The sequence below is a fragment of the Balaenoptera borealis genome (assembly GCF_965194805.1).
Source record: "Balaenoptera borealis genome assembly, chromosome: 8".
In the NCBI taxonomy this organism is placed as follows: domain Eukaryota; kingdom Metazoa; phylum Chordata; class Mammalia; order Artiodactyla; family Balaenopteridae; genus Balaenoptera; species Balaenoptera borealis.
Genome location: NC_138865.1, coordinates 73,977,554 through 74,005,183, shown reverse-complemented (window position 1 = coordinate 74,005,183; position 27,630 = coordinate 73,977,554). Strand labels below are relative to the sequence as shown.

At 40.9% G+C, this 27,630-nt stretch overlaps 1 protein-coding gene across 15 annotated transcripts in view; it reads left to right on the top strand.

The window, feature by feature from the left end:
• The window catches only part of TRPM3 (transient receptor potential cation channel subfamily M member 3), a gene marked incomplete at its 3' end in the record, with an annotated part of 933,308 nt that overhangs the window by 828,132 nt on the left and 77,546 nt on the right, over positions 1-27,630 (top strand). For 6 of the 15 annotated variants that reach the window (XM_082401351.1, XM_082401347.1, XM_082401338.1 and 3 more), the window contains 9 exons: positions 2,622-2,722; positions 4,118-4,252; positions 10,066-10,116; positions 17,323-17,358; positions 17,517-17,657; positions 18,817-18,846; positions 19,636-19,925; positions 20,575-20,803; positions 22,976-23,143. In XM_082401351.1, the coding sequence (XP_082257477.1) occupies positions 2,622-2,722; positions 4,118-4,252; positions 10,066-10,116; positions 17,323-17,358; positions 17,517-17,657; positions 18,817-18,846; positions 19,636-19,925; positions 20,575-20,803; positions 22,976-23,143 (1,181 nt within the window). Of the gene's footprint in view, positions 1-2,621; positions 2,723-4,117; positions 4,253-5,413; positions 6,178-10,065; positions 10,117-17,322; positions 17,359-17,516; positions 17,658-18,816; positions 18,847-19,635; positions 19,926-20,574; positions 20,804-22,975; positions 23,144-27,630 lie in introns of those variants that run through there. The other 9 variants (XM_082401350.1, XM_082401346.1, XM_082401352.1 and 6 more) reach the window with 6 other exon arrangements.

Genomic DNA, 27,630 nt, shown 5'->3' with positions numbered 1-27,630 from the left:
AAGAAATACTTTTCTTAATGGAAAAATCCCTATGTAAACTGAATTAATATTTATCATTCCAATTAATTTAATTCCTAATTAATTTACTACAGGTATGTGGTTTATACTGAACCCATCAATATCTGGACACCAGAATCAGAAATGCTCTTTGACCTATGAAGGGAACATAGCACCACAGCTCTCTAGGGCCTTGTTATTCAAAGGGTGGCCCTAGATCATCAGCCTCAGCACTACCTGGGAGCTTGTTAGAAATACAGAAACTCAGGTCCCACCCCAGATGTACTGAATCAGAATCTTTGGAGGTGGGGCCCAAGAATCTGTGTTTTAAAAAGCTCTCCAGATTATTCTTATGCATGCTCAAATTTGAGAAGGGGTCATCTAGAGAACACTTCACTTACCTAATTGTTCACATCATTATCTCAAAGCCCAGAGAGAAGAGGTAAGGGTAAGCAGAGGAAAGAAACATGTGGCACAGTGGTCCCCAAACTCTGCTGGCACATCGAAAACACCTGGAGATCTTAAAAACTATCTGCGCCTGGCTTGCCACCCAAGGCACCGTGATACAATTGGTTTGAGGTGCAACCTGGGCACCGGGATATTTTAAAAGCTTCCCAGGTGATTCTAATGTACAGCAGAGATTGGGAATCACTGATACAGCAGCCATATCCCCAGCTCCTTGCTTTGGGCTTCCACTGATGAAGAACCCAGAGGAATGGGCAGCATCAGCATTTTCTGTCCCTCCTTCCTTCACAAACATCAGAATCAGCAGGGACAAAATGAAGGGAAAACTCTCTGAGTCTGAATCTCACCTCTGACATAATGAATGCTTATTCTGTTTACCCTCTGTTAGTAGCTGTTTGATCTTTAACCTCTCTGGACCTCAGTATCGTCTGTCAAATGGAGACAGTAAGACCAAATTCCCAGGATTATTTGAGACATTACATATGATAACATGTGGATGTGCCTAATACTTTGCCATTCGAAAACATCTGATGCAGGAAAGAGTGTCCTCTCTTTATCCTGCTCCCCTGGTGGTGGGACATCCAGCAGCATGAAGTCTGGCAAATATTTAGGGATGTCTCTTGCTCAGTACACCAAGGATATTGATGAATTGAAATAACCCTGTTCACGTGTGAGTTCATTTATATAATCCCATTTCAGTCTCACATCTCAGCTGGGTAAACAGGATAACTTTTATTGTCCCCATTTTACAGATGATAAAACAGTGGCTTAGAGAGGTCCAGTGCCACACAGCAGTGAAATGGCAGACTCAGATCCTCTGACTGTAGCCCATTTTTCTCTTCATTCTCAATCTCACATCCCGCTGCTTGGCAGGTTGCATTTATGGACAGGATACATTGATTTAGACCAGCTCTGTCCCAGTAAACTGTCTCTGTGTTGATGGAACTGTTCTGTACTTGCACTGTCCAATTCAAAGGCCACCAGTCACGTGCGACTATTGAGCACTTGAAATGTGGCTACTATGAGTGAGGAATTAAAGTTTTAATTTAATTTTAATTAGTTTAGATTTAAATAGCCACACGTAGACAGTGCAGATCTAGCGACAGAGTCTGGAGAATAATGGGAAACTGAAAAATTGTTCAGTGGTTTCTACTCACAAATCGAAGTAAACCTCAGCCATTTGTTTGCCTTTCTCTTAAAAGATCTTCTTAACTCTTTTTCAATAGAGTGTTAAAGCTGGCTCACTTTCTTTTTTTTTTTTAATTAATTAATTAATTAATTAATTAATTTATGACTGTGTTGGGTCTTCGTTTCTGTGCGAGGGCTTTCTCTAGTTGCGGCAAGCAGGGCCACTCCTCATCGTGGTGTGCGGGCCTCTCACTATCGCGGCCTCTCTTGTTGCGGAGCACAGGCTCCAGACGCGCAGCCTCAGTAGTTGTGGCTCACGGGCCTAGTTGCTCCGCGGCGTGTGGGATCTTCCCAGACCAGGGCCCGAACCCGTGTCCCCTGCATTGGTAGGCAGATTCTCAACCACTGCACCACCAGGGAAGCCCCCTGGCTCACTTTCTTGACAAGGGCACCATCACCATGCAATATATAATTCAAATGATGCCTTGAAACCAGTGATTGGCCAGCAGAAACAAAATGTGTTGTAGAGCAGGCTTCTCAAACTTCAACATGTATAGGAATCACCTGGGATCTTGTTGAAATACAGATTCTGATTTAGTAGGTCTGGGGTGGGGCCTGGGATCCTGCCTTTCTAATAAGTGCCCAGGTGATGCTGCTGCTGCTGCCCTGTGAACCACACCTTGACTAGCAGAGCTGTAGAGCAGCAGTCGGGTTAATATTGTCTCCCTTCACTCCTGGGGGCGTTTGGCAATGTCTGGAGATATTTTTGATTGTCATGGCTTGGTGGGGGAGGTGCTATTGGCATCTACTGGGTCCTGAGATGCTGCTAAATATTCTACAATATATAGGACATGATAATTATCCTGCTCAAAATGGCAATAGGGCCAAGTATGAGAACCCCTGCTGTACAGCCAAGTCTGCTCTCCAGGAAGAGGGGGTGGATGGGAGAGCGATGGAGTGGGTCTTCTTGGTATAATAACTGAGTGCTGTTTTCTCTCTCTCATTCTTCTCTCCTACTTATCTACACACAGGAGCCAATGCCTCGGCCCCAGACCAACTGAGCTTAGCTTTAGCCTGGAACAGAGTCGACATCGCCCGCAGCCAGATCTTTATTTATGGGCAACAGTGGCCGGTAGAGTATATGTCGTCACCCCTGAAAAGCCCACTTGCTTGGGCAAGGGTATTTGTTTAAGGAAACTCTGAGAGCGGCTCGGGAAAGCGCTGCTTTTTCTTTAGGGTAGAAACGTTCCTTTGTAACTGCCCTCATTCTCAGCTCCCTTTCTTATATTTAGGAAAACACTGTCATCTGGTGGAAGATATGACAAAGCACAGCTCCAAATGTTCCAAACATTTCCATCTCTCTGAGTGGCCTTTGATAGCAATGTTTAGCTGCAACTAATGCCATTTCTTTTATATGCCTGAAAAAATATATATAAGACAAAATTGTGTTAATTAAAACTAAAGAAGGAGCAGAGTTAGCAGTTTGTTTCTGGTTGTCCCGGAGGTTTCTGCTGCCATGTGGTGGCACCCCATGCTGGTGTGGGGCTGGGTCGCACCTTAGGATACAGAATTAGCAGGCTTCCACGTGCCGGTGCCATCTGGTCCTGGAGGCTGAGCACAGGTCCTCCCTGAACCCAAGAACAATACAGAGGCAACCAAAGCTTTATATAACTGTTCTTGGTTTGTTTCCGTCAACTGGCTCTACCAAAAATAAAAACTTGGAAATTGGCCATTGGGTAGTGTATGCTTGTATGCCCAGGAGGCAGCCAACAGTCTGGGATTTGATTTCTGTGCCTGGAATCACTGCAGGACACACCTTCAGGTACAGGTCTTTTTTAACCCTTCCTCTGCCCCAGAGAGCTTCTGCCTAGGATTGAAACCCTGGCTTCATTTAGTGCAAATGAATTGCTAGTGTGGAAAGATTTGTCAAGGAGTCTGGACACTGGGAAATTTTTGTGAAAGAAATTAAATAAAACCCTAGTAAACAGACCAAATGACCTAAATAGTTATTGGGCCTCCGTGTAGAAATGGGCGAGGTGGAGACAAGGTAGTATCACTTAACTTAAAAAAAAAAGAGCAGCCTTCTTTCTGGTCTGTTTACTAGGATCCCTCCTCTCAGGTCAGCCAGGAGTCCAATTTAGAGCCTAAGGAAGATGACAATGAAGACAGTAAAGTACTCACTTTGGAACTTCACTGGTTTTGTAGAAGTTTGGTCAGAGAGTTGGAAGAGGGAAAGCCTTTTAAACCCGTGCACCTTCTCAGAATCTAGAACAAAAAAAGAGATTCAAGGAAGAAATAGCTTTTGGAACTAGAGATCCTTGTGTTCTGTTTGCAAAGACAAGCCCCAAAACACAGGAGAGAGTGTGACTGTCCTAAAAGTGGGGTTGGGAAACTCTTGCTAGCATGTTCTTGGAGGTGCTGAAGGTTTACCAGATGTCAAAGGCATCCATTTCTAAACTATTCAGGAGAATGCCAGAGAACTACATCCTTAGACCCTGGGTCAGACTAACTCTGACTTGATTTGCAGGTGGGGTCTCTGGAGCAAGCCATGTTGGATGCCCTAGTTCTGGACAGAGTGGATTTTGTGAAATTGCTCATAGAGAATGGAGTAAGCATGCACCGTTTTCTCACCATCTCCAGACTAGAGGAATTGTACAATACGGTAGGACCAAGCTAAGGCACATTTTATTTTCTCTACTTTTTTTGTTTGTTTGTTTTACCTTCTCCTGCCCCCCACATATCTGTGAGTCCCTGCCCTCCCCTCCAAATGCATGGATCATTTTCCACAAATGCTCCCTTAGACCTGTATAGACAACAAACACCAAGTCACCAAGAATCCACTTGTTTTAACTGCTCAGTTGTCAGCATCTAAGAAGCAGAAAGTTACATGATCACCAAAAGTTAATGTTCTCAGGTTCTTACACAAAAGCATATGGCTCTGGAAATTAGAACACACTTTATTCTGTAAGCCCAGAGGGTGTTTGAGGCAATCAGCAGAGGAGGATTGATATAACTCCAAGCATCAAAGGAGGCCGATTAACTATCCTGCACCATCTTGTTATCCTCAGAGCTATGAAGTTCATTCATTCCACTATAATAGGATAAAATGTAAAAACCTCTCGTTTGGAGTTACCCAGAAAGATTTGTTTTGTTTTGTTTTATAATGATTTGTTAATTCATTCACTAGGGATACCAAGAAGTAATCAAAAGAAAACCTACTGTTTATGAAGTTGTTGAGAGTATCCAGTGAGTTAAGTACATCAGCTCTGAGCTGATACTCACTAAAATACAATGAAGTTTAAAGAGTAGGTATTGTTTTCCCCATTTTACAGATGAGGAAACTGAGGCCAAGAAGAGAATTGGCTTATTCAACATCACAAAATTTCTAAGTAAAGACAGAAGCCAGTACTGAACCAAAGCTTCTTTCTCAGAGACTGTTTTTCCCCTCATTTGTCACAGTGCCTCTTTGTCCCACCACCCACAGCACTAATGAGATGGAGCTTGTTGACCTGTCCCCAGCCAGTGATAGGTATTAGCTGGTGCCACCCTGGCTCTGTAACATTCCCACTGCTGGAAGTAGAAAACAAGTTAGCGGAATGACCCCACGTTTCTGTTTTCTCTGCAGATTTTTCTCAGTTCCACATACTAAGACTTTCAGTAACAATACGCCAGAATGGCAGAGTGGGAGACCCAGCCTCTATCCGCCCCCCCAACAAAGATCAACAATTAGACAGCTATCCACAGACAAAGACAGCTCTAGGAGAGCTCAAGAGTTCAATTAAGAAACTTCAGCAAAACAGTGGAACAAAAAATATCTGAAAATAACCACACAAAAAGGAGAGGAAGAACAGCTTCATTGTGTCTGTATCACCCTGTCCCCTGAGGCCAGCACAGCTCTGTGCCAAGAGGAAGCTCCTCAGCTAGAAATAGTTCCCCTCACTGGAAAAGAGAGAGCCAGTGAGCCTTTCAGGGCACTGCACAAAGGACACACTTTGGTTTCACCCCACCCAGAGACCTGCAAAGCTGAGACATACTGTGATAGCTAGGAGCACAGTATCAGCCAGGCTGAAGGCTGAGTAACCATGGTTCCCAGAGACCTGCTCTGCAGAGGACCCCGGCATTTTTCACCAGTGAAGAAACCAATAACCAGCACAGCTGCCACAGACCCCTGCAGATTTCACTGGCTTTTGCTCTACAGATATTTGCATTCATAGACACCAGTCACCCAAGCCCCTCACCACTCCCTCTCCCCTCACCCCTGCTGGTGCCTGGGGTCCACACCAGCAGCCAGCCCAGGCCTCTGTGGCTACACGATTGCAAGAACCCAGCCTAGACCCCCATGGCTGACCTCCACTGCTGTGCACACTCTGAAAGCTAGCACCTCTGGCTGTGCACCTGTACACTGCTGGCCTGACACACACCGCCACTGCTGTGGAAATGCAAGACCCTAGAACTGCAAGACCCTGCAGCTACATGAGTACACTCCATCAGCCAAGGCTGCATGTGGACCAATAGCAAGTAAGGAGATTGAATCAGGAATCAAAAACCTCCCAACAAAGAAAAGCCCAGGACCAGATGGCTTCACAGGTGAATTCTACCAAACATTTAAAGAATTAACTCCAATTCTTTTCCAATTCTTCAAAAAAAATTGAAGAGGAGAGAATGTTCCCAAACTTATTTTAGGAGGCCAGCATTACCATAATAGCAAAGCCAGATAAGGACACTGCAAGAAAAGAAAACTACAGGTCAATATTCCTGATGAATATAGATGCAAAAATTCTCAACAAAATACTAGCAAACCAAATTGAAGCACATTAAAAAGATGGTATACCATGATCAAGTGGGAGTCTTCCTAGATGCAAGGATGGTTCAACATATGCAAATTAATAAATGTGATACATCACATTAATAGAATGAAAGACAAAAATCATATGATCATCTCAGTGGATGCAGAAAATATATTTAACAAAATTCAACATCCTTTCACGGTAAAAACTCTCAACAAATTGAGTATAACAGTAACACACCTCAATGTAATAAAGGCCATATATGACAAACCCACAGCTAACGTCATACTCAATGGTGAAAGATTGAAAGCTTTCCCTCTGAGATCAGGAACAAGAAAATTGTGCCCACTCTTACCACTCCTATTCAACATGGTACTGGAAGTCGTAGCCAGAGAAATTAGGCCAAAAAAAAAGGAGGAAAAGAAATAAAAATTTTTTATCCAAATTGAAAAGGAAGAAAGAAAATTGTCTCTGTTTGCTGATAACAGCATCTTGTATACAGAAAATCCTAAAGACTCCACCAAAAAATCTATTAGAACTAATAAATTCAGTAAGTTTCAGTATACAGAGGCAACATACAAAAATCAATTGCATTTATGTATGCTAACAATGAATTATCTGAAAAAGAAATAAAGAAAACAATTTCATTTACAACAGCACCAAAAACAATAAAATACTTAGGAATAAACTTAAAAGATCTTTGAGATCTTAAAAGATCTTTCAAAGAAGTGAAAGATCTTTGATCATATATCAAAAACTATGACATTGATAAAAGAAATTGAAGAAGGCACAAATAAATGGAAAGATATCTCATGTTCATGAACTGGAAGTGTTAATATTGTTAAAATGTTCATGCTACCCAAAACCATCTATAGATTCAATGCAATTCTGATGGCATTTTTCACAGAAATAGAAAAAAACATTCCTACAATTTGCATGGAACCACAAAAGACCCTGAATAACCAAAGAAGTCATGAGAAAGAAGAACAAAGGTGGAGACATCACACTTCTTGATTTCAAACTATATCACAAAGATACAGTAATCGAAATAGTATGGTATCAGCATAAAAACAGACACATAGACCAATGGAACAGAATCAAGAGCCCAGCAATAAACTCATGCATATACAGTTAACTAATATTAGACAAGGGAACAAAATATAGGAAACAATATGGAGGTTCCTCCAAAAATTTGGGGCCGAGGGGCAGGGGAAATGGGGAGATGTTGGCCAAAGGATACAAACTTTCAGTTATAAGATGAATATGTTTCAGGGATCTAATGTACAGCATTGTGACTGTAGTTAACAGTACTATATTGTATACTTGCAAGTTACTATGAGATCAGAGCTTTAATGTTCTCACCATAACAACAACAAAATGATTATTAAGTGAGGTGAAGGATATGTTAACTAACCTTATTATGGTAGACATTTCACAATATATACGAGCATCAAATCATCACATTGTACACCTTAAACTTACACAATGTTACATGTCAATTTTATCTCAATAAAACTGGGGAAAAAATAATAATGGGGTTTTCAGTAAAATAAATAAATGAAAACACAGAGTTGAATGACCTTCATATAAATTAGAGAATCAAGGGAGTAGAGTGATTTATTCCAATGATTGGAAAGAAGTAAGTAGGAAAGTTATAGATCAAGAAAGGCCAATAGATTTCATCACTCCAGTCAAGTCTAATCAACATTCCCTAGAGTACTCTCTTGAAAAGGATTATGGAACAGTGAATGGCCTCAGTGATAAGAATAGCTAACATTTTCTAAGCACTATTTTAATAGTTTTATAAACATTTCATCATTTAATCCTCACAACAGCCCTACCAGATAAGTGGTAGTATTATCCTCATTTTATAGATAATAAGACTGAGTCACGGTTAAGCAGCTTGCCCATGGTCATAGCTGGTAAGCAGCAGGGTCAGGTTTGGAGCCAGGCATTCTGACTCCAGAGTTTGCATGTTTAATCCCGACACAATACTGCATCCCTCAGTGGAAAAAGAGTTCTGATGAGTATGTCTGCCTGAAGGGGCCAGTGGTTGAGGCGGTACACAGGGATTGTCTTGAATACTTGAATTTGTTCCAGCAGTGCTTAAGGATTTGCCATCACTGTTCAGGATCTTCCAATACGGTCACCAGATTTAGCAAACAAAAATACAGAATTCCCAGTTAGGTTTGAATTTCAGATAAAGAGCAAATAATTTTTAGTATGTCTCAAATATTGCACAAGACATACTTATACTCAAAATTATTCATTGTTATTGGTCAAAATGTACAAAATTCCAAATTTATTTATAAAATAAATGTCATGAGGATGTAATATACAGTACAGTGACTATAGCTAATAATATTGTATTGCATATTTGAAAGTTGCTAAGAGAGTAGATCTTTAAGGTCCTTATAACAAGAAAAAAATCTAGGAACTATGTATGGTGACAGATATTAAATAGACTTATTGTAATGATCATTTTGCCATATATACAAATATCGAATCACTATGTTGTACACCTGGAACTAAAATATGTCAATTATACCTCAATTTAAAAAAGATGAGGAAACATAAAAACAAAAGAAGCTGTAAATCAAAAGATTAAGAGATATAGTTACATTTAAAACTTTTAATTTGATACATAAAAAATACATGAATACTAAAAAGAAATACAAAATAGGCCATCAGGGCTTCCCTGGTGGTGCAGTGGTTAAGAATCCGCCTGCCAATGCGGGGGACAGGGGTTCGATCCCTGGCCCGGGAAGATCCCACATGCCGCGGAGCAACTAAGCCCGTGCACCACAATTACTGAGCCTGCGCTCTAGAACCTGCGTGCCACAAGTACTGAAGCCGGTGCGCCTAGAGCCCGTGCTCTGCAACAAGAGAAGCCCCCGCTCGCTGAAACTAGAGAAAGCCTGCACACAGCAACAAAGACCCAACACAGCCAAAAATAAAAACAGATTAAAAAAAAAAAAAGGCCATCAATATGACAAAAAAAAAGTTCAACATTAAGAATTAATAAAATGAATGAAAATTAAAACAAAAAAAGAAGTTATTCATTGGCTGTCTGGAACTCAGATTTAACTAGGCATCCTGTGTTTCATCTGATATTCCTATTCCTGAAAGACAAGAGAATGGCAAACCACTTCACTTTATTCTTACCTTAAGCAAAGGTAAGGATCTTTTGCACAATGGCAGAGTTGAACAGTTGCGATGAAGACTGTATGGCCCACAAAGTCTAAGATATTAACCATCTGGCTATTTACAGAAAAAGTCTGCCAAACCCTGCTTTAGCCAGTTTCTCATTCATTATGGGTAATAAACAAGTTGCGATTGGCAGTGTGCCAAATTGTAGTTCTAATGCAGTAAACTGGCCCTTTTGTCTCCCCCTGCTGCACAACTAGCCTCTTGAATGATGTTTTGGCCCAGCTGTCAACAGAGTTGATGGCCTCCTTTGCAAAGTTTGAATCTAGAACCTCAAGTGGTTTTTCTTGAGGAGCCACAATCCAAAAACCTGCCACTGTATTTGTTTAGAAAAGACAGGTACAACTGAGCAACTAGAACAAGGTTCATCTTAATGAACTTCCCCTCCGCCAGCCAGAACCCTTCCTTCCAGATCCTTGTTGCCTTGCCAATGAGAGCCCCTGACTAGCAAAACCATTTGATTCTTCTTTATTGTTTTCAGAGACATGGGCCCTCAAACACATTGTACCACTTGGTCAGGGATGTCAAAAAGGTAAGAACCCTCTCGACTGTAGGTCGGAGGCCCTGTCTTGACTGCTTCCTGTGATTAGAAAGTGCCTGTTTTGCATGAGCTGCCAGAGTATTCCTGTCCCTGCCAGACCCCCTCATTTCAGGACACAGTGTGCGTGTATGTCTTTTAACTTTGACATCTCTGCTTATGATGCAGCTGCGGTTTTATCGCCAGTCTCCATGGTTTTAGATGCTTTCATTGGACATAATGCTTTCGGATAGTGGAACCCTAGGCTTTCCCCCCATGCCGTGTGGATTTATGCCATTACCTGTATTTTTCCATGTGCTCCTCACTATTTGGGGAACTCGTTTCCATGCTATCCAACTGACCATGAAAGGTATATTTATTTACTAGCTCCTGATACAGTGTATCACTGCCACGTCTAGCATGACACAGAGCATATAGTAAGTGTAGCTCAAAAAGTCTTAGAGAAACAGAGACTACAACATATATATACATTCCATTCTGCTAACACTTTATTTTCTCCAATATATTTTTTCACATCATCAAATTTGATGGGGGAAAAAGCCAGTTGGTTTGGATCTAGTAGATTCATGCCCAATTTAAAAATGAGGAGGTTGAAACACAAGGAGGTGAGAACTGTATTGAGTGGTTAGTAAGGAGCTAGATTTAGAACTCAAATCCTTTAATAATCATAATCATAAGTAATGGTACCTAGGATTTAGTGATGACAAGGTATGTGACACTAATCCTATGTGTCTTAGCTCATTTCATCTTCACAACAAATATATGAAGTAGAGTTATTATTTTATTTTTTTTTACTATATAGTGTTATTCCCATTTATAGATAAGAAAAATGAGGCACAGGGAGGTTACATTTAATCTTAACCAAGTGCTTGTTCTGCCCCATACAATCTCTTTCTGAGGTAGCTTCAGTTCTGAACCCTTGGCAGGGTTCCCAGAAAGTGATGTTTTAACACCAAAGGATAAAATAAATGGTGGCACTTCCCCTACCACATACACACGTACACACGCACACACATACCACCTACCAGTTGGTAGCAATTCTTTGCCAAAGTCCATAGGACATACTCGGAGAAAGCTACAAAGTGAGGTAAAAAGTAGAGTGCCATTCCTTCATCTCATAGGAAGTCATAGGCTAGAACTACCCTTTAGGTGTCCTGTAGCCACTTACTAATTTTTCCTTCGAAAGGCCAATCAAAGGCCCTGGGACTGATTATAATGTACCTATTAACCAGCTGGACCTTTGCTGATAATGAGTAAAGAGTACTAAAAAACCTCCTTCTGTAGGCCCTTGGGAACTTTACTCCCATCTCTGCACAACCTTACTGAAAAATTTCTCATCCGTGTGAGTGAGTGAAGCCTGTAGTTCTTTCAAAGCAAGGGAAATAGGTGCTATGCCATCTGTATATTTTACCAAGATCTCACCTTTCCATGGTCTGCCTCATTTCAAGCCATAAACATACCTGCCCTCAACAAACCCATTTCTCTTTTCCTCAAGTCTTCCTATTTTGTTTAATTTATCTTGGCATAAAATTGCCTGGAAACTAAACAGAAGTATCTCAGAAGATTAGATGTACACACCCAGCGTGTATTCTTTGCCAAGATACTTGTTGCTCATGTTCAAAACTCAAAATGTTTTGAGTTTTTCTAAAATAATAAGTAAAATATCCCCCTCACCTTAATCTAGTCTGTGTCACTGAAGGAATTATGAGGCTTTCTGAAGAGACAGCTGTGTGCCTTTTCCCTTAGTCCCAGCCACTGGGCAGGCCAAGCCTTCATATAAAGTCACTCATCTACCTCCATCACCAAGTTTCTCAATGTCTTGCCTGATTTTCAAAGAGATTTTTGCAGTTAGATTTTAATGAATATAAATGATTGAAATCCCTCCTAATAGGTTCTCTTCCTCGTAGGACTTTGCTTTGCATATCATTTTCTTTTTTCTGAAGTTCCATTAGCTGCCTCTTACATTTGCTTACATTTAGTGGAAGGCATGTAGAGTATTTTTAAGGTAGGGTTTTCTTTAACTTCTTAGCTAAAGGTATACCTCAAAAATAATATAGACTAACAGGAAAGGACAGGATGGTAAGAATTTGGGAGGACTATCAGTTAGGAGCAGTTTTATTTTTCTTTCAAGTGTGATCCAAATACCAGAGCAAGAATATAGTTATATAAGGATTCATTTACTTACTAATTTAGTAACAGGAAAAAAATAAGAAATCACTCAGGATAGTACTGAAATGGCTTAGGAAAAATTTATCCTTTTTCTTGAGAAAAGAGACTGCCAATATGGTTGGGAGAAACAAAAGCCTATGTTTAGCTTCTTCCCTTGGGAAGAAATAGGGGCAGGAAATGCAGACTCCATTTATTTCTGTGATAAAGGTGAGTGTCTGACTATTGGAGAGCAAGAAAGAATAACAATGGTAGCCAAAGGAGCTGTAAGTGTCTATGTTTTATGGATGAAAGTAGCTAAAAATTAGGTTTTTTTGTTTGTGTTTTTTTAAGAAGTGAATGAGAGAGAAATTAATATTGGTAAACATCTTCCTCAGATGGTTCCAGATGACTTCCATCAATTTATGCCAGTAAGATATACAAAATCTACAAAAACTAGGTTTAAAATGCTAAGAAAATCTTGGGCAGTTTAAACAGTTTTCAAAATTAAGGAACATAATAATTAGCATGTGCTTTGTGCTTTATGATTATAGGACTTTATGTACATATTAATTGATTTAATCTATGACAAAAGTTAATCAGTAAGTGATAAGCCCTAGTATGAAATGAATGCTGTTCAAAAATTAGAAACACAGTTCGGGACGTTAAACGTAGTGTTTGATAATATGTCTGTAAAATAAAATGTAAATAACTCTTATGAACCCAGAGAATGCATTTAGGAATTATCAGACCATCGTTAAGTTAACCAGCATATCTCCAAGTCCAACTATCCTTTGAAACCAACAGAACTGAACGTGGAGAATTACTCCCAAGCTAGTTTCAAAATCTTAAATTATTTATATCAAGGGAGAAATCTAGGAGCAATGAGGTAGAGTTAGTATCAATCAGAAATTTAAAATATCACCCAACCCAGTTCCCTGAACCTTTCTCGTGCATAAATCCATTGGATGTACCAATGCTCTCATATTAAACCAGAGTGGCCTGAGTCTGTCCGCTTTTCCATGAAATCTAACTTGCCATTTTAGTAGCTAACTGTCTGCTCAATTTGTGCCTCTGTATGTTTTAAAGTAGTAGTTTTTCTTTCTTAAATTAAATGTACTAATTCTTTAGATTGCCTCAATTATCCTTCCCCACCAAAGAAGGGTGATATTTGAGTATTATGTAAGAGTAGTGGTGAAATTATTATAACTTAAAATTCATTTATATGGGAATCAAGACCCAGAGCTTTGCCGAATTTTAAAGAAAAAGCATTTCGGACACACTTTGGGTAAAGAAAGGACATTTTCATAACTCCATCTGCTAAATTCATGCAAATTTGCAAAAGCATTCTTAATTATTAAAAGATTGGTTGCCCAGTCTACTGCCATGCCAAACACTGAGGGAATGTCCTCTTTTCCCATGAATTTTCACCAGGTTGGTCTTTTCCCCACTCTCCCTTGGTAAATCTGACAACCAGCTATCATTTTATACCTTGCATACATCAGAAGGAAACAGTATTCTTTGAAGGCTTGTTATGAGTTTCAAAGAAAAAAAAAAAAAGTTTCCTAAACAGCTGAAATCTGATAGTGATATCATGAGCTGACATCTGAAAAACAGAGTGCATTTAGAAGAGCAGATCTAATAAGTGAATTTAAGTTATTCTTTTAATTAAAAGACATCCTTAGGCATGGCATGGATTAAAATTTAGCCTCAGAGTAGTATCTCATGGCATGAAAAAAAGGAGACAATGTTTTCAAGTTGTAAAATTTACCTACCCATGGATCCAAGCCTCTCTATTTTACTCTGTGGATCAAATTATTTGAATCCTGTGGCTTGCTATGTGTTGTTAAGGCATGAAATGGGAAATAAGTGTTCAGACTTTACCAGTTACCAAAGTAATTACCAAAAAATGGGAGCAGGGAATAACAGAAACAGCAGGCAGAATGAATATTACTCCAGTATATTGACTTCCTGTTCGAAAAGGAGCCAAGCAAAGGAAGACTCCTCCAGAGGTTTTTGGACATTACCTGTGGAATATGAGGGGGCATTTTTCTCTGCTTTTTTTTGAAGGAGGTGGATGTTATGAGCACAAGCCCATCCCTGTCTAACCCTTTACCCTCCCTTTTCTCTAAGCCTCCATCTCTACTAACCAAATTCCAGCAGATTATTAGAAACTGCATCAACTCTGGAAGCTCTGGACAGGGGTCTTTGCCCAGGGACCTGGCAGCATAGAAATAAGAGCAGCCTTCCAGGTAGTGATCAAACAACTGGACCTTTAGAAACAGACAGGACCTTATAAGTAACTATGTCCACATTGCCTGTTTTCGGAGCATGAATTGAAGTACAGAGAGAGAACCCTCATTGCCTTGTGTTAGGTGACCATTGCCCCCGTTGTAGTCAAACAGAAATCAGGCCAGTTCCTTTCAGGCCGTCACTCAAAGCTCAGTAACCCAGAATGGTCACAGAATCTTTTCTCCTACTTCAGACCAGATCATACAAAAATCACTCCAAAATAATCAAGCTTTATATAAGAAATTTCTAGGAAAAGAAGATTCCAGCACCTTCTTTGGTAGTATGTAAGCCTATCAGCCCTTTATGAATTTCCATAAAATTTTGCAAAACAATGTTGCCAATGTTTGCTGAACATTTGCAAAAAGTGTTGCCCCTCTAAAATTTTTGTTTATTTTGAATTTTACTATTATCACTTTCCTGACAACCCACTCTTACAGAGACCTCAAAAGCATAAATATTGCCATTCAATATTGGTCTTCAGGCAATATTGGTTCTTCTTGTTAGAATTCAAACTGATGTTCACACATAGGTTCCTCAAAAGGAAATATACAGGTGTTAGGCTCACTATTACCCACGTTTTAAATTTGGAAAATCGTTACAAGACTAAAAATAGGCACAAATTCATAGACCCACTATGATTGTTGTTCAGTAGCATCACAATAAACCTTTTGGGGATTTTTCTGAAACCTGGTACTTGAGCATTACAGGCCATAAAGGGCATGGAGTTCAGCCCCTTTTACAGGGAAGAAAACTGAGGCCTTGAGGGAAAGTGGATGATTTGTGAAGGATGGACAGAGTCCAGAGCAACTGACTCGCAGCCAGTGCTCTTTCCCCTGCCAGCTTCACAGTGCCAAGGAAAATAGCACAGATGGGGTGAGCCTCCTCTGGAGGTCATCCGTGTAGGAGCAAAATGCACAGGAGATGAGGCTGACCCAGATGTGCCCAGAGAAGCTCTGGGGCTCTTCTACTCTTGAAATAATAGCCTTGCCTAACCGTCCCGTAAGAGCCAGACAATACAGAAAGTGCAGTCTTGTTAACCTGCCCAAAATAATGGAGAAGAAGTGTGGCACAGGTAATATTTTTAGATTCAGTTTAATGTTTATGGAAAGGACAATACATAAAAAGTTACTACCTTAAAATAAATCTCTAAGTTCCCTTTTAAAGAAGTCAGACAATTGGTCTTTCTTGATAACCTGAGGATAGCTGGGGCTTTCCCACCCAGGAGTGACTCATAAACTGTAACTAGTTAGTTGTTACTGAGAACATAATACTGAAGAACCCCAAACTGAGACTTGATCCCAAATACATTGATTAATTTCAGTGTTTTACTTATTCACATTTTTAACCAAAAAAAAAAAAAAAATCTTGAATGCCTACCATACACCAGGCATTGGGAATACAAAGATAAATAAAACAATTAAAAATATGAAGTTATAGGTTTGATAGCAGGATACAGTGGGCCACCTGTAATCCTGAAGCCCTTTCAAGTGATTGCTGTTGACCACAGGAAAGCTGATAAGGATAACTGAAAACCTACCTTCAGTTAATAAAACTACATAAGCTAATTTCCTAGTGATAATGATTACCTTCATACACTATGAATTTCCCAATTCTGCTGTGTAATCCCACCTGAACTTTATTTAGTAGACCTCAGAATCACCTGGACAGCTCACAAAGTGCATAGAGTCTTCTACTCGAAGCAGGATAGGGTCCAGACCTTTGCATTGTCACCAAGTTCCTCAGATGGTTCAGATGCCACAAAGTTGGAAAACCACCACTGTTATGAGCCACTTCTGTGAAGTGGCAGGAATCTCACACAGCATCCTGGATGGATCCTCCATTAAAGACAAACCCCAAAGTGGACAAAGCCCTCAGGCCCCTCCATAATGTATCTAAGAATGCAGTGTGCCAGGCTTCCAACACGGTGTGGTACCCCTGCCATTCATGGTATAGAGCACACTTCTGCATCAGGGAACTAAACCAGACAGTGAGACTTGATCAGTTGTACCCTTTGGAACTCACTGTGAGCTCAGAATTTCCCACAAACACAACTAATTCTTCCTGGACCTAACAAAACAAGGATTTTCCTCAGACCCTATAGAGCTCCCTTTTGAAGTAGAAACCAGTAATGAGCAGATAATAATAAAAACTCTTGTTTTTGCATCTATATGTACAACATTAAACTTATACCATAGCTCTAGGTCCTTAAGAAGCACTATTCTCTGAAAGAAAATATGAAAAACCTCTTTAATTCTGAGAAAATAAACATTCCGTTGATAAAACTTCTCTTATTTCACCCCTCTTTCTCTTTAAACACAGGGGATGTTCATAAAGGGCTTTGTCATGACATCCATCCTGATCTCCTTTTATTAAAAAGGTGCCAATTTTTAAAAGTTTAATAGAAGTTTTGTATAAACGATATTTGAGCTCTCAGCATATTTCACCTGATGCAGTCCCTGGTAATCACAATCATCTTCTGGAAGGAGTCTTCATTTAGTGAGTGTGAAGAAATAAATGATCAGCAAGAGGACAGTAACAGGCCTGGGTCAGAGGCAGAGCAGCGAGGGGGTCCAGGGGGAGTATCTGGGGAACATAGTTCCTAGTGGCTGGGAGTGGTAGAATTTGCCATGTCTAGCCTTGTGTTTCTTTCTGCTACACTGGTGTTTTTTTCTCCCCAGCTGAAGACTTGAATAAATATTTTGATTTTCTGTTATTGCCGACGATTACTGCATCTTCTTATTTAACTTATGTCTTCTTTCCAAGCGAGAATATCCAGGTTTCGGTTGGATCTATTTTAAGGTGAATTGATTAACCAGAATAATAATACATTCATATGTTTCTTTTTTAATTATTATTATTATTTTACTCTAAAATAGTTACAAAACACATGGAATAGAATCCCTAGTAAACCACGCTGTCTTTTGGATGTGTCTGTTTGTTCCGTTCTTCCCTGATAGGGGAACCTGCCCCCAGACTACAGAATCAGCCTGATAGACATTGGCCTGGTGATCGAGTACCTGATGGGAGGGGCTTATCGCTGCAACTACACGCGCAAGCGCTTCCGGACGCTCTACCACAATCTCTTTGGACCCAAGAGGGTGAGGCTGGCAGCAAATTCCATTTCCTGGACTCCGGGGAGGACTAGTGTGCAGTAGATTTGGAGTGTGGCTACTTTGTCATCTCCAAGGGGGAGATCAGATGACAAGGCAGTTGCCCTGCCTCTTCTTCCTTCTGCCATCAAATCTGTTTAAAAAAGAAGAAAGAAAAAAAGGAATATACTGGGTGTTACACTTCTTTCTTTTCCTCACTAGATCCAATTCAAACCAGAAACTGGCATTGAAAGTGAACCTTTTTTAGCTTTTCTACATGCTATGAATTGAGATGACATGCTCAACTTCTAAATAAGTCATTTTGTATATTAAAAAAGTAATTTTTCTCATTTAAAAAAAGTGAACCTTAATGGTCAGAGAATAGTAATTATATTCAAATAATCTTATTATCTACCTCATCAGTTTTCAAGGTTTTTGGTCTTGGGATCTATTTATACCTTTAAAAATTATTGAGGACCCCCCCCAAAGCTTTTTATCTATATGAGTTCCATCTTGTTCTATAATTTGCTGAGTTGCCTTCTCTTCCGTCTTGGTCTGTGCCTGTTTTGCACATCCCCAGCGTCACCAGTGGTGCTACTGTGTGTGCTTACACTTTCCATGCCATTGAGTGCCTTTTGCCGTCCGCACATGCCCCTCTGGTCCCACTCACCCTGCTCTACTGGACAGCAGCAAAGAGAGATAGCCAGCATGAAGCATCTCAACATATAGTATTTCTGAATAATATCCCAAGTCTCCAGATAATAGAGGTCTTTCAGAGGTTTGGGAAACATCTCATGGTTTGACTGAATGTCTCATTGTTCACTCAAGTGCTTGATGTCATGGAGAGGTCGGCCTAGCGGGATGGTTTTAGGATGATGGAAGAAATCTTGGTCCACAAAAGAGATTATAAACCTGCAGGCTCTACCCTTGGGCAATCTCATTATGCCTCTCCAGTTTCCTAATTTTCTGTAATTCACCAAAATCACTAAATCCCTAATTCTTTTAGAATTTCTATAAAGAGTTTCCCCTGTGGTATTTTATTTAGTGAAATGAATAAATGCTGTATGGTACAATAGATTTGTTCCATTACCTGTTTAAGATACATTAGGATTCTTTTCTTACCTCTATAAAGAAAGATCTAACTTTGTGCATAACATTTTTTTAACAGCCCAAAGCCTTGAAACTGCTGGGAATGGAGGTAAGTGTTTGCTCAAATTATTAGTGTCAATTGTTTATTCTCTTTATTAAACATTTCAAAATATATATATAAGTTCATTCCAGTGGTAGGGCTTAGTACATGTTTCTAAAATAAGGAGGTGAAATTTTTTCCAGTGTCGAGGGGGCAGGTCACAGTAGCTTTGAAAATTCTATCATGGGGTTATATTAGCATTGCAAACAAAAAAATAAATCCTATTTGAAGTACTGACTTGAAAACCAAGAAAGCATATAAATTCCAGTAAGTGAAATCTATTCATGGGTGCTTACAAATGGCAACAGATCCAAAGACCAGAAATTCTTCACAAATGCATCTAATGACGTATTCAGAAACTCAAGATAGATTATCTGCCTCCCATCTTCTGTTCATGTGGTTATTATCATATATCCAAGTTCAAGTATAGGATGTCCTTGTCCTTTCAGCAGAAAGGGTAGTGCTGTCCATCATGAGGTACAACTAACCCTACTTGTAGAGGAAAAGAATGGACAAAAGGTAAAAAAAAAAAAGCCCATTAAAAAATACTGTTCTAAAATTAAAGTATAACACTGACATGTTCCCATAGGACTGTGCTTATGCATTTATTATAACTTGTTTTAAAGTTAGGCATGCAGGGGCTTGTGAGTTCTTTTAGAATAGAAGCTAGGAAAAGATAGTTCATTTTTTCTGTATCTATCCCAGAGCTGGGCCAGTAGTAGACATCCAAGAACTATTTACTGAATTGAATGGATTCATTTCTAACTCCATCTCTATGTTTTTTCCCTAAAATTACAGGATGATGTTCCCTTGAGGCGAGGACGAAAGACAACCAAGAAGCGTGAGGAAGAGGTGGACATTGACTTGGATGACCCTGAGATCAACCACTTCCCTTTTCCTTTTCATGAGCTGATGGTGTGGGCCGTCCTGATGAAGCGGCAGAAGATGGCCCTGTTCTTCTGGCAGCACGGCGAGGAGGCCATGGCCAAGGCCTTGGTGGCCTGTAAGCTCTGCAAAGCCATGGCCCACGAGGCTTCTGAGAACGACATGGTCGATGACATCTCCCAGGAGCTGAACCACAACTCCAGGTTGGACAGCCTAGCAAATGGCGTGGTCAGGGGAAGAGAAGCGAAGGTGGTCCCCAGATACAGGTTTTTTGAGCTATCCAGTACTTCAAGGGGAGACAGAATCAACCCAATGGTGCACACAGAGGGTGGACACAAACAGTTAACATTTACAGTGCACAGTGCTAGATACAGAGGTACATACAGATACATAGATTTCATTTCACCCTCTCAACTGCCTCAAGAGGTAGGTCCCTTATGATGCATACTTTACACCTGAAGAAAATGAGACTCAGAGAATTTAAGTAACCTGTCCAAGATCACACACTTGTGGTTGACAAGGACCAGTTCGGAACTGAGGTCTGTCACACTTAAGAAGACATACTGCACTCTGAGTTTTGGGTCTGCCTTCCGCATCCATATGCCTTGAACTGGGGGCCTTGAGTGCAGGGATTGTGCTTCATTTGACTTACACCCCCAGTTCTAAACATGGTATCTGGCACACAGTGGGTGTTGGGTGTTGGCTGAATGAATGAATGAACAGACTAGACCCCATAAGGAACAACTAGACCACTCAGCGACCACCCTTTGTGGCTTGGCCAGTGGGTCCCCACTTTCATCATCTAAGTCTCCAAGATGGCCAAAAGACAGTTCCTCACATTCTCTCATTCAGGGACTTTGGCCAGCTGGCCGTGGAGCTCCTGGACCAGTCCTACAAGCAGGATGAGCAGCTGGCCATGAAACTGCTGACGTATGAGCTGAAGAACTGGAGCAATGCCACATGCCTGCAGCTCGCGGTAGCTGCCAAGCACCGTGACTTCATCGCACACACATGCAGCCAGATGTTGCTCACGGACATGTGGATGGGTCGGCTCCGGATGCGCAAGAACTCAGGCCTCAAGGTCAGTGAGTCCAGAAGGCCCTGTTGGCTATGAGGACCAGAGGGCTGGTGGGAGCTTTCCAAGCCAAATCTGCAGTGGTAGTAGGCATTCTCTTAACTTGGGAGGGTGGTTCTAAGCCCCAACTGTGCATCAGAATCTTCTGTATAATGGGTTGTTTTTTTGAATACAGAGACGAGGGCCTACCCCAAATTCTGCTAAATCAGAACCTCTAGAGATGGCATGCCTAGACAGTAATATTCTCAGAAGATCCAAAGGTGATGGTCACACACAAGTACCATAGGAGGTATCATTTGCTCTGTCACAAGCCATGCTGCACCAGGAGACACTTAACTTAGGCAACCTTTCACCTCCATGCGAGCCTGAACGCCTTGGCCCCTCCTTGGCACCATAAAGAGACATTGGCTCTTATCAGCTGTACTTTAGAAATTTTTTAAATGAAATAAAAATGAGATAGATTTATATGTAAAGATGTTGCTAGGTAATCCTGATCTATTCTTCATTGAAGGAAAACAAGTTGCAGACCAATATGTAGAGCCTGAGTCCATTTCTTTGGTTTTTTTAAAGCATGTACATGTATAGTTCTATTGTACAACTTCATTTTTTAAAAAAAAAAATAGAAAGGATACACAGTAAATTGTTTGTAGTGGTTATCCCTGGGGTTGAAAGTATAAGAAATAGGATAATAAGTGGCTTTTGATTTTTTGTTTTCTTCAGTGTTTTACAAGGAAAACATTAAACTGAGAGAATTTTTTAAAAGGCAAAAAAAATGGGAAGGGAAGATGGAAATAATGTTTTTAAATGCTCTATCTGTTTAGAGTCTGTGGCTGTTACAACTGAAGCCAGCCAGGCTTATACTTACCTAGAACTACCTGCTCTAGGTAACTCTGAGGTCAGCCCAAAACAAAAGGGCCACCAGACCAGAGCAATCTGCTGAGGCCACCCTGATTGAACCAGCAACCCTCCCCGACTCCACCCTTTCCGTGGGCTCTTGGCCCAGAGTCACAGAAGGGTTCCATGAAGTGGGTCATGGGCATTCCATCACTACACTGCAACCAACGCCAAGCCTGGCTCTCAGCTCTGAGGACAGGGTGTCATGTCCCCTGAAGACTGCCAGGCATGCCACCTGAGCGTTCCCAGGCCTGCCAGGCACCCTGAGTCAGGGTCACCACTCTCCCCTTTCCCTTAGCTGCTCTCAAGTCCCTGGGCACTCGAGCACAGGCTGTCCCTGCCTCATTACTTGAGGATCATTTTTACTTATCCTTCATGGCCTCTCTTAGCCCCTCACCTTGGTATACTTTCTTCAGGGAGGGTTGTATTCAGAAGCCTTGTACACAGAACCATTTTAGGACTGAGGGAAGAGGTGAGAGAAGATTTAGGGAACACAAATCAGATGTCAGTATTATCATTCAGAAACTTGGTCCCTGGAAATAGAGAATGAAATTATTGCCCTCTCATGAGAAAAGCCAATGAATTTAGTGTCATCACGTGGAGATTTCAGCATGTGGTTTATAATGAGAGAAATACAATGCAGAGCCTCCTGGGGCATTTGTGCAGAGGGATTCTCATAGTGATGCAGAGCCCACGTGTGTGTGTGTGTGTTTCTGTTGGATAGTAGCAAATGCTGAGGGATGCTCTAAAATGAATACCGTTTTCCTACATGGACTTTCTCAAGGTCAACTTAGGACAGTATTTTTTACGGAGATAACCAGATGACACATAATCAATTCCACTTGGCATATTAATAAATAAATGCCAATGGACATAAGTATGAACTGATTTCACAAAGTGCCATCAAGTGACTAAATGGGAATCTGAATTTTTTCCCATTTTTGCCTTGGGTAGAATCTTTTTCCTCCGTTTCCCTCATGCAAAGTAGGTGTTAATTGGACAAGATGTATTTGGGTAAGATGCTTTGTTTCTCCAAAATCAGACTGAGCTACTGTGAGTTAACAGTTAACAGTTCCCAGTCACGTGGGCAGAAGTGACCCTCTTAGCATGGATGTTCTTAGTTACTCAGATATGCAGGTCCCCACTGTGGGCACAGCCAACACTCATACACCCTCACATCACACACACACAGACCCCACCCCCCAGGCTCTCTGATTCTAAGCAACCACCCTTATCTTAATCCTTTAAATGTGATTATTATTATTATCATTATTATTACTTTAGGTAATTCTGGGAATTCTACTTCCTCCTTCAATTCTCAGCTTGGAGTTCAAGAACAAAGATGACATGCCCTATATGACTCAGGCCCAGGAAATTCACCTCCAAGAGAAGGAGCAAGAAGAACCAGAGAAGCCCACGAAGGAAAAAGACGAAGAGGACATGGAATTGACAGTAAGAAAAAAATATGCAGTTATTGTCAGAGGGGAGAACCCCTAATCCACCTCTCCCATGGATATGGCTTAAGATTTAATAACTCTTGAGGTCAGCCTCCCACCAGGTACTTTCATTTAAGTATTGAGACCAGGTTATTATAAAAGTGTCCTCTCGGGGACTTCCCTGGCGGTCCAGTGGTTAAGACTCTGTGCTTCCAATGCATGGGGCACGGGTTTGATCCCTGGTCGGGGAACTAAGGTCCCACATGCCGCATGGTGCAGCCAAGAAAAAATAAGTGTCCTCTCTGTACACAAATAACATAACTAAAGGGACTGATTCTAATCCTTCAGCCAGGTAAGTGGCACTCAACAACCCAATGAAATTCAGAAGCAAGACACCCTGAATTTTCCAAACAGGCGATACTTTATAAACAACAGGTGATGTGGCAGTCTTAGCACACTAAGAAGGAAAGGGAATCTGATTTGGGAGCAGCTGGCTCCACTGAGCTGGAGCCGTTGTGCTGATCAGAAGCTAAGCCTTTATCTGTCTTCGAGGTCAGGCTCACAAATACAGCACTAATTGAATTTGGGGGTTTGTATGGAAGGCTTTTATTAGCTCTTCCTGGTATAATTATAGAGCATGGATGGTTTGTTCTGTAGGGGGAATGGGGCAGCTGGGCATGGGACAGCTTCCTGCAACCCCTGCTGGAGCAGCATGACTACCACTGGATTGTATCCAAAGTCTAAAAACATCACAGACAAACAAGGCTTCAGAGCTTTGGAGACATAAGGCAACAGCTCCATAGGACTTCCTGGGTACCCCCCACCCTCCCCACCACCCTGACCAATTACTGTGATGAGCCAGAAGAAGCTGTTTGGGGAAAAAGCAAAAAATTGGTTTTGCTCAGGTGACAAAAGGCCTTGGCATTATTATCCTAAGTGGGACCACCCTGCGAATTTTTTTTCCTCCAGATAAACACTATTTCCTTCAGTAGGTCCTTCCTAAAGATCTATTTGCAGGCACATTCCCAGCCCCAAGTACAACAGGGGGTATGCATTGGGCCACTCTTTGGATTGATTAATCATTCACTGCTTTTGACTTACTGAGTTCAAGTCCTATGTTTGCTTTCAATTTCAGGATCCTTATATAAATTAGTGGAGGAGTCGGCTTCCCTCTATGACAGGATCAAATGACTGTCTTCCCTAAAGAACTTACCATAATTTTGGCCTCTGAACCCCTTCAAGGATAGGAAATGATATTTTGATCATTAGCAGAAACGTTGGTAGTAGTAATACCAAATCTTTATTGAATGCTTCAGCAGAGGGGTAAAGAGTGTGCGCTCTGGAGCCAGAATCCTGCCCTGTCACCTACTTGCTGTGCAACCTTGGGCACAGTTTCTTAACCTCTAACATGGGAATAATGACATTATTAGTATTACTAGCTGACAGGTACATGTAAACTATGTAAAAAGTGTACATGTAACTAATGTAGACTGGTGCCTAGCACATGGTAAATGTTTGCTAATATTGCTATAATGGTGCTAAATGCTTAACCGTACACTTACTCATGGAATCCTCACAACAAGCCCACAAGGTAGATACTATTGTTATACCATTTTATAGATGAGGAAGCTGAGACTCAAGAGAGGTTAAATGGTCCAAGGTTACCCACCTAATTAGTTGCAAAGCCGGGATTAGAACCCAGGCATGCAGACTCCACTGGCCATGCTTTTACCTGATAAACCTAAGGGATGCAAAGAATTTCTTCCTAGTCTCAAATGTAGGAGCTCAGCTGGTTTGGTCCACCACGTAGTAGAAAGAATCCAATAGGGATGCATGGGCCTCCTGTGTCAAGTATGACATGGCCTTGACATTGGTGTACATCCTAGGAAGGCTCAAAGAAGGAACCTAGGAAGGTAGCCAGAAGCTAAAGCAGTATTCTTTCTGGTTGGGTCTCAAGGAAGATAACAAAAGAGGCAGCTGCCTCTCTGCTCGGTCCAGAGTTTTGAGGATCTGATCTTTCAAGAAGCCACAATAAAAGATGCATCTCTGGACTAAGAGCAAAGTCTACTTCCCAAAGAATAGCCCCTGCCATTGTCTACTGAGAACCCAAGTAGAAGACACTACAACAGCATTACTGCCTGAGCTGATTCTCCACAGGCTGAAACAGCAGGGAGAAGGAAAGGAAGGAAAGGACTTATGGGCTGGCAAAGTCAGGGTTGGACAGCACTTGTTTTTAAGGTGGCACTTTCTTTGACCCTAATGACAAATTCTGTTACTGCTGGACCACTGGTCTCAGCTCACCCCAGACAGGATTGGAGAATGCAGCTTGTTGACAACTCCACTCCCTTCATAGCATTGATATTTGAGCTTCTGTGTTAAATCAGTATATCCTCTCTTGGAATGGAACATTTTCCCTTGGCCCTTCCAAAATTATACATGAAACATCAGCCTCAGTTTGCTTCACTTTAGTAGCCTTTAATAGCTTAGTTCACCTCAAAGGATCTTTCCCGGACTTGACATCTGTGTCTAGCCAGCAAAGATTCTGAAATCCATATTGTGCAGTCATGTCTGTATTTGACCCTGTTACAATCTGCTTTAAGAAATGTAGGCTAAGGAAATGTTTGACTACTGGGAAGAGAAATCAACAAAATCAGCAAGTTAAGCTGGAATTAATGAAATGTCGAAAATGCTTTACTTAAACCATGAAAGACAAGCCTCTTAAAAGTGCACTCACTTTGAAATATTTTTGAACAATAAAGGCAAAATAGATTGTTCTGTTTTTCCCTTTGTTTTACCTGCCTTGCTAGGTAAGTGTCTTGAATTTTGCCTAATAAAGCCTCAACACATCCACAGACCCAGGGCATTGTTACAACTCTGTTGGGAAAGCCACCATCCCTAGAGGTTACCCCAAGATGCCATTCTCCAAGATGCCTAAAACCCTCCAAGCTGCCTTTACTCTCATCTAATTGTGTACCCAAATGGTCTTGTATTATTGAGCATATAAATAAGCAGAATAGAAGTAGGATAATTATGTTACATATATTATAAATTATAGAAGATAAATATCATGAACTTCAGAGTTTCCTGAGGTCGATGATCGATATTTATAGAACCCTATTGCTGTCTAGTGTGCTATATCCATCACAAAGATTGACTCAGCTCACTGATCAAAATAAATTCTTAGATAGGCCATAGTATGGAATCTTACCTATTCATTAGTTCAAGGTACTTTTCCAGCCAGAGAGTCCATAAAGGAATGGAAGTTACCCTTTCCCGAAATCCAATGGTTACAGGTAAATCATTTGTGATTGTTACATATTTGAGTAAAGTGGATATTTGAGGCAGTGACAAAAATAGTTGAAACTAATATATCTATATTGTGGGTAAGGTAGTTTGAAACCAGAATTATCTAGTGGTTGTCTCTGTTATCAACTTCAAGGTAAATTATTTTGGTAGTTAGATCTTCAACTTTAAACCCATATTCCTATACTTTTTCTTCCCCCAAATCCTTGTCTGTCTTCAGTAGTTATAAGGTTTTACCCTGTTCTCACACTTAATAAAAATTTCATTTCCCAAACATTGTAAAACTAACCTTGCTTAGAACAATATGGAAAGAATTAAAGCCAATAAATTATGCTGTAATAGGTGCCTAATATCACACTTCTTTTTTTCTTGTGAGAGATCCCAACTAGATCATTTCAGTCACGAGTATCCGAGAAAGTCTTAGTTCACTTTAAAGACCAGCTCATCTTTACCGAGCACTTATTACGTTCCAGATGCCGATTGATTTGTAAACCAACCCTCTATCAGGTGCTATTACTTATTTTACAGTTAAAGAAACTAAGTCTCAGAGAGGTTAAAAGAGTTGCCCAAGGTGCCACAGATTCTAAGTGTCCAGGGTAGGACCCAGTCCCTTTCTGAGTATGTCCGCTTTTTCTCAAGTTCTGCCTTTTTTGTGATGTTTAATTGTTGTTGCCGCTTCTCCTGTCAGAAATGAGGAGGAAATAGTGAATTCTTAAGGAGATCTGCAACAACTTGGGAGATGAGGGCCTTTTCTGGTCAGGCCTGACTTCCAGTCCCATCTGGTTGACTCTGCCATGCAGAGGAAGGCCGTGTGCCCAGGAATCACCAAACTAGCACCAGCAGTAATTCAGGCTTTACAGGGTTTGAAATCGGGGAACCGAGGCATATGCCTAAGAGTTGGGTAGATATTCCTAAGTTCAGGCACTACAGATAACTTAACCTCTTGAATATTCAACACCTTTGGATAAATAAGGTATTACTAGTCCAATTTACCCTTGACTTAAGAGTCGTTAGCATGAGTAGAGAACCCAGACCTGCCTGTTTCACAGTATATAAAGGGAGAGAGGGGTTGGGAGGAATGACAGATTCCTGGCCTCTCCAGGTTACGCTCTTTCTCTCAGAACTCTGGGTATCTTCCAACAGCTCATCTTCCAGAGGTTCCAGGCTGGAAGAGAAGAGAATGGTCAAGAAATATCCCTA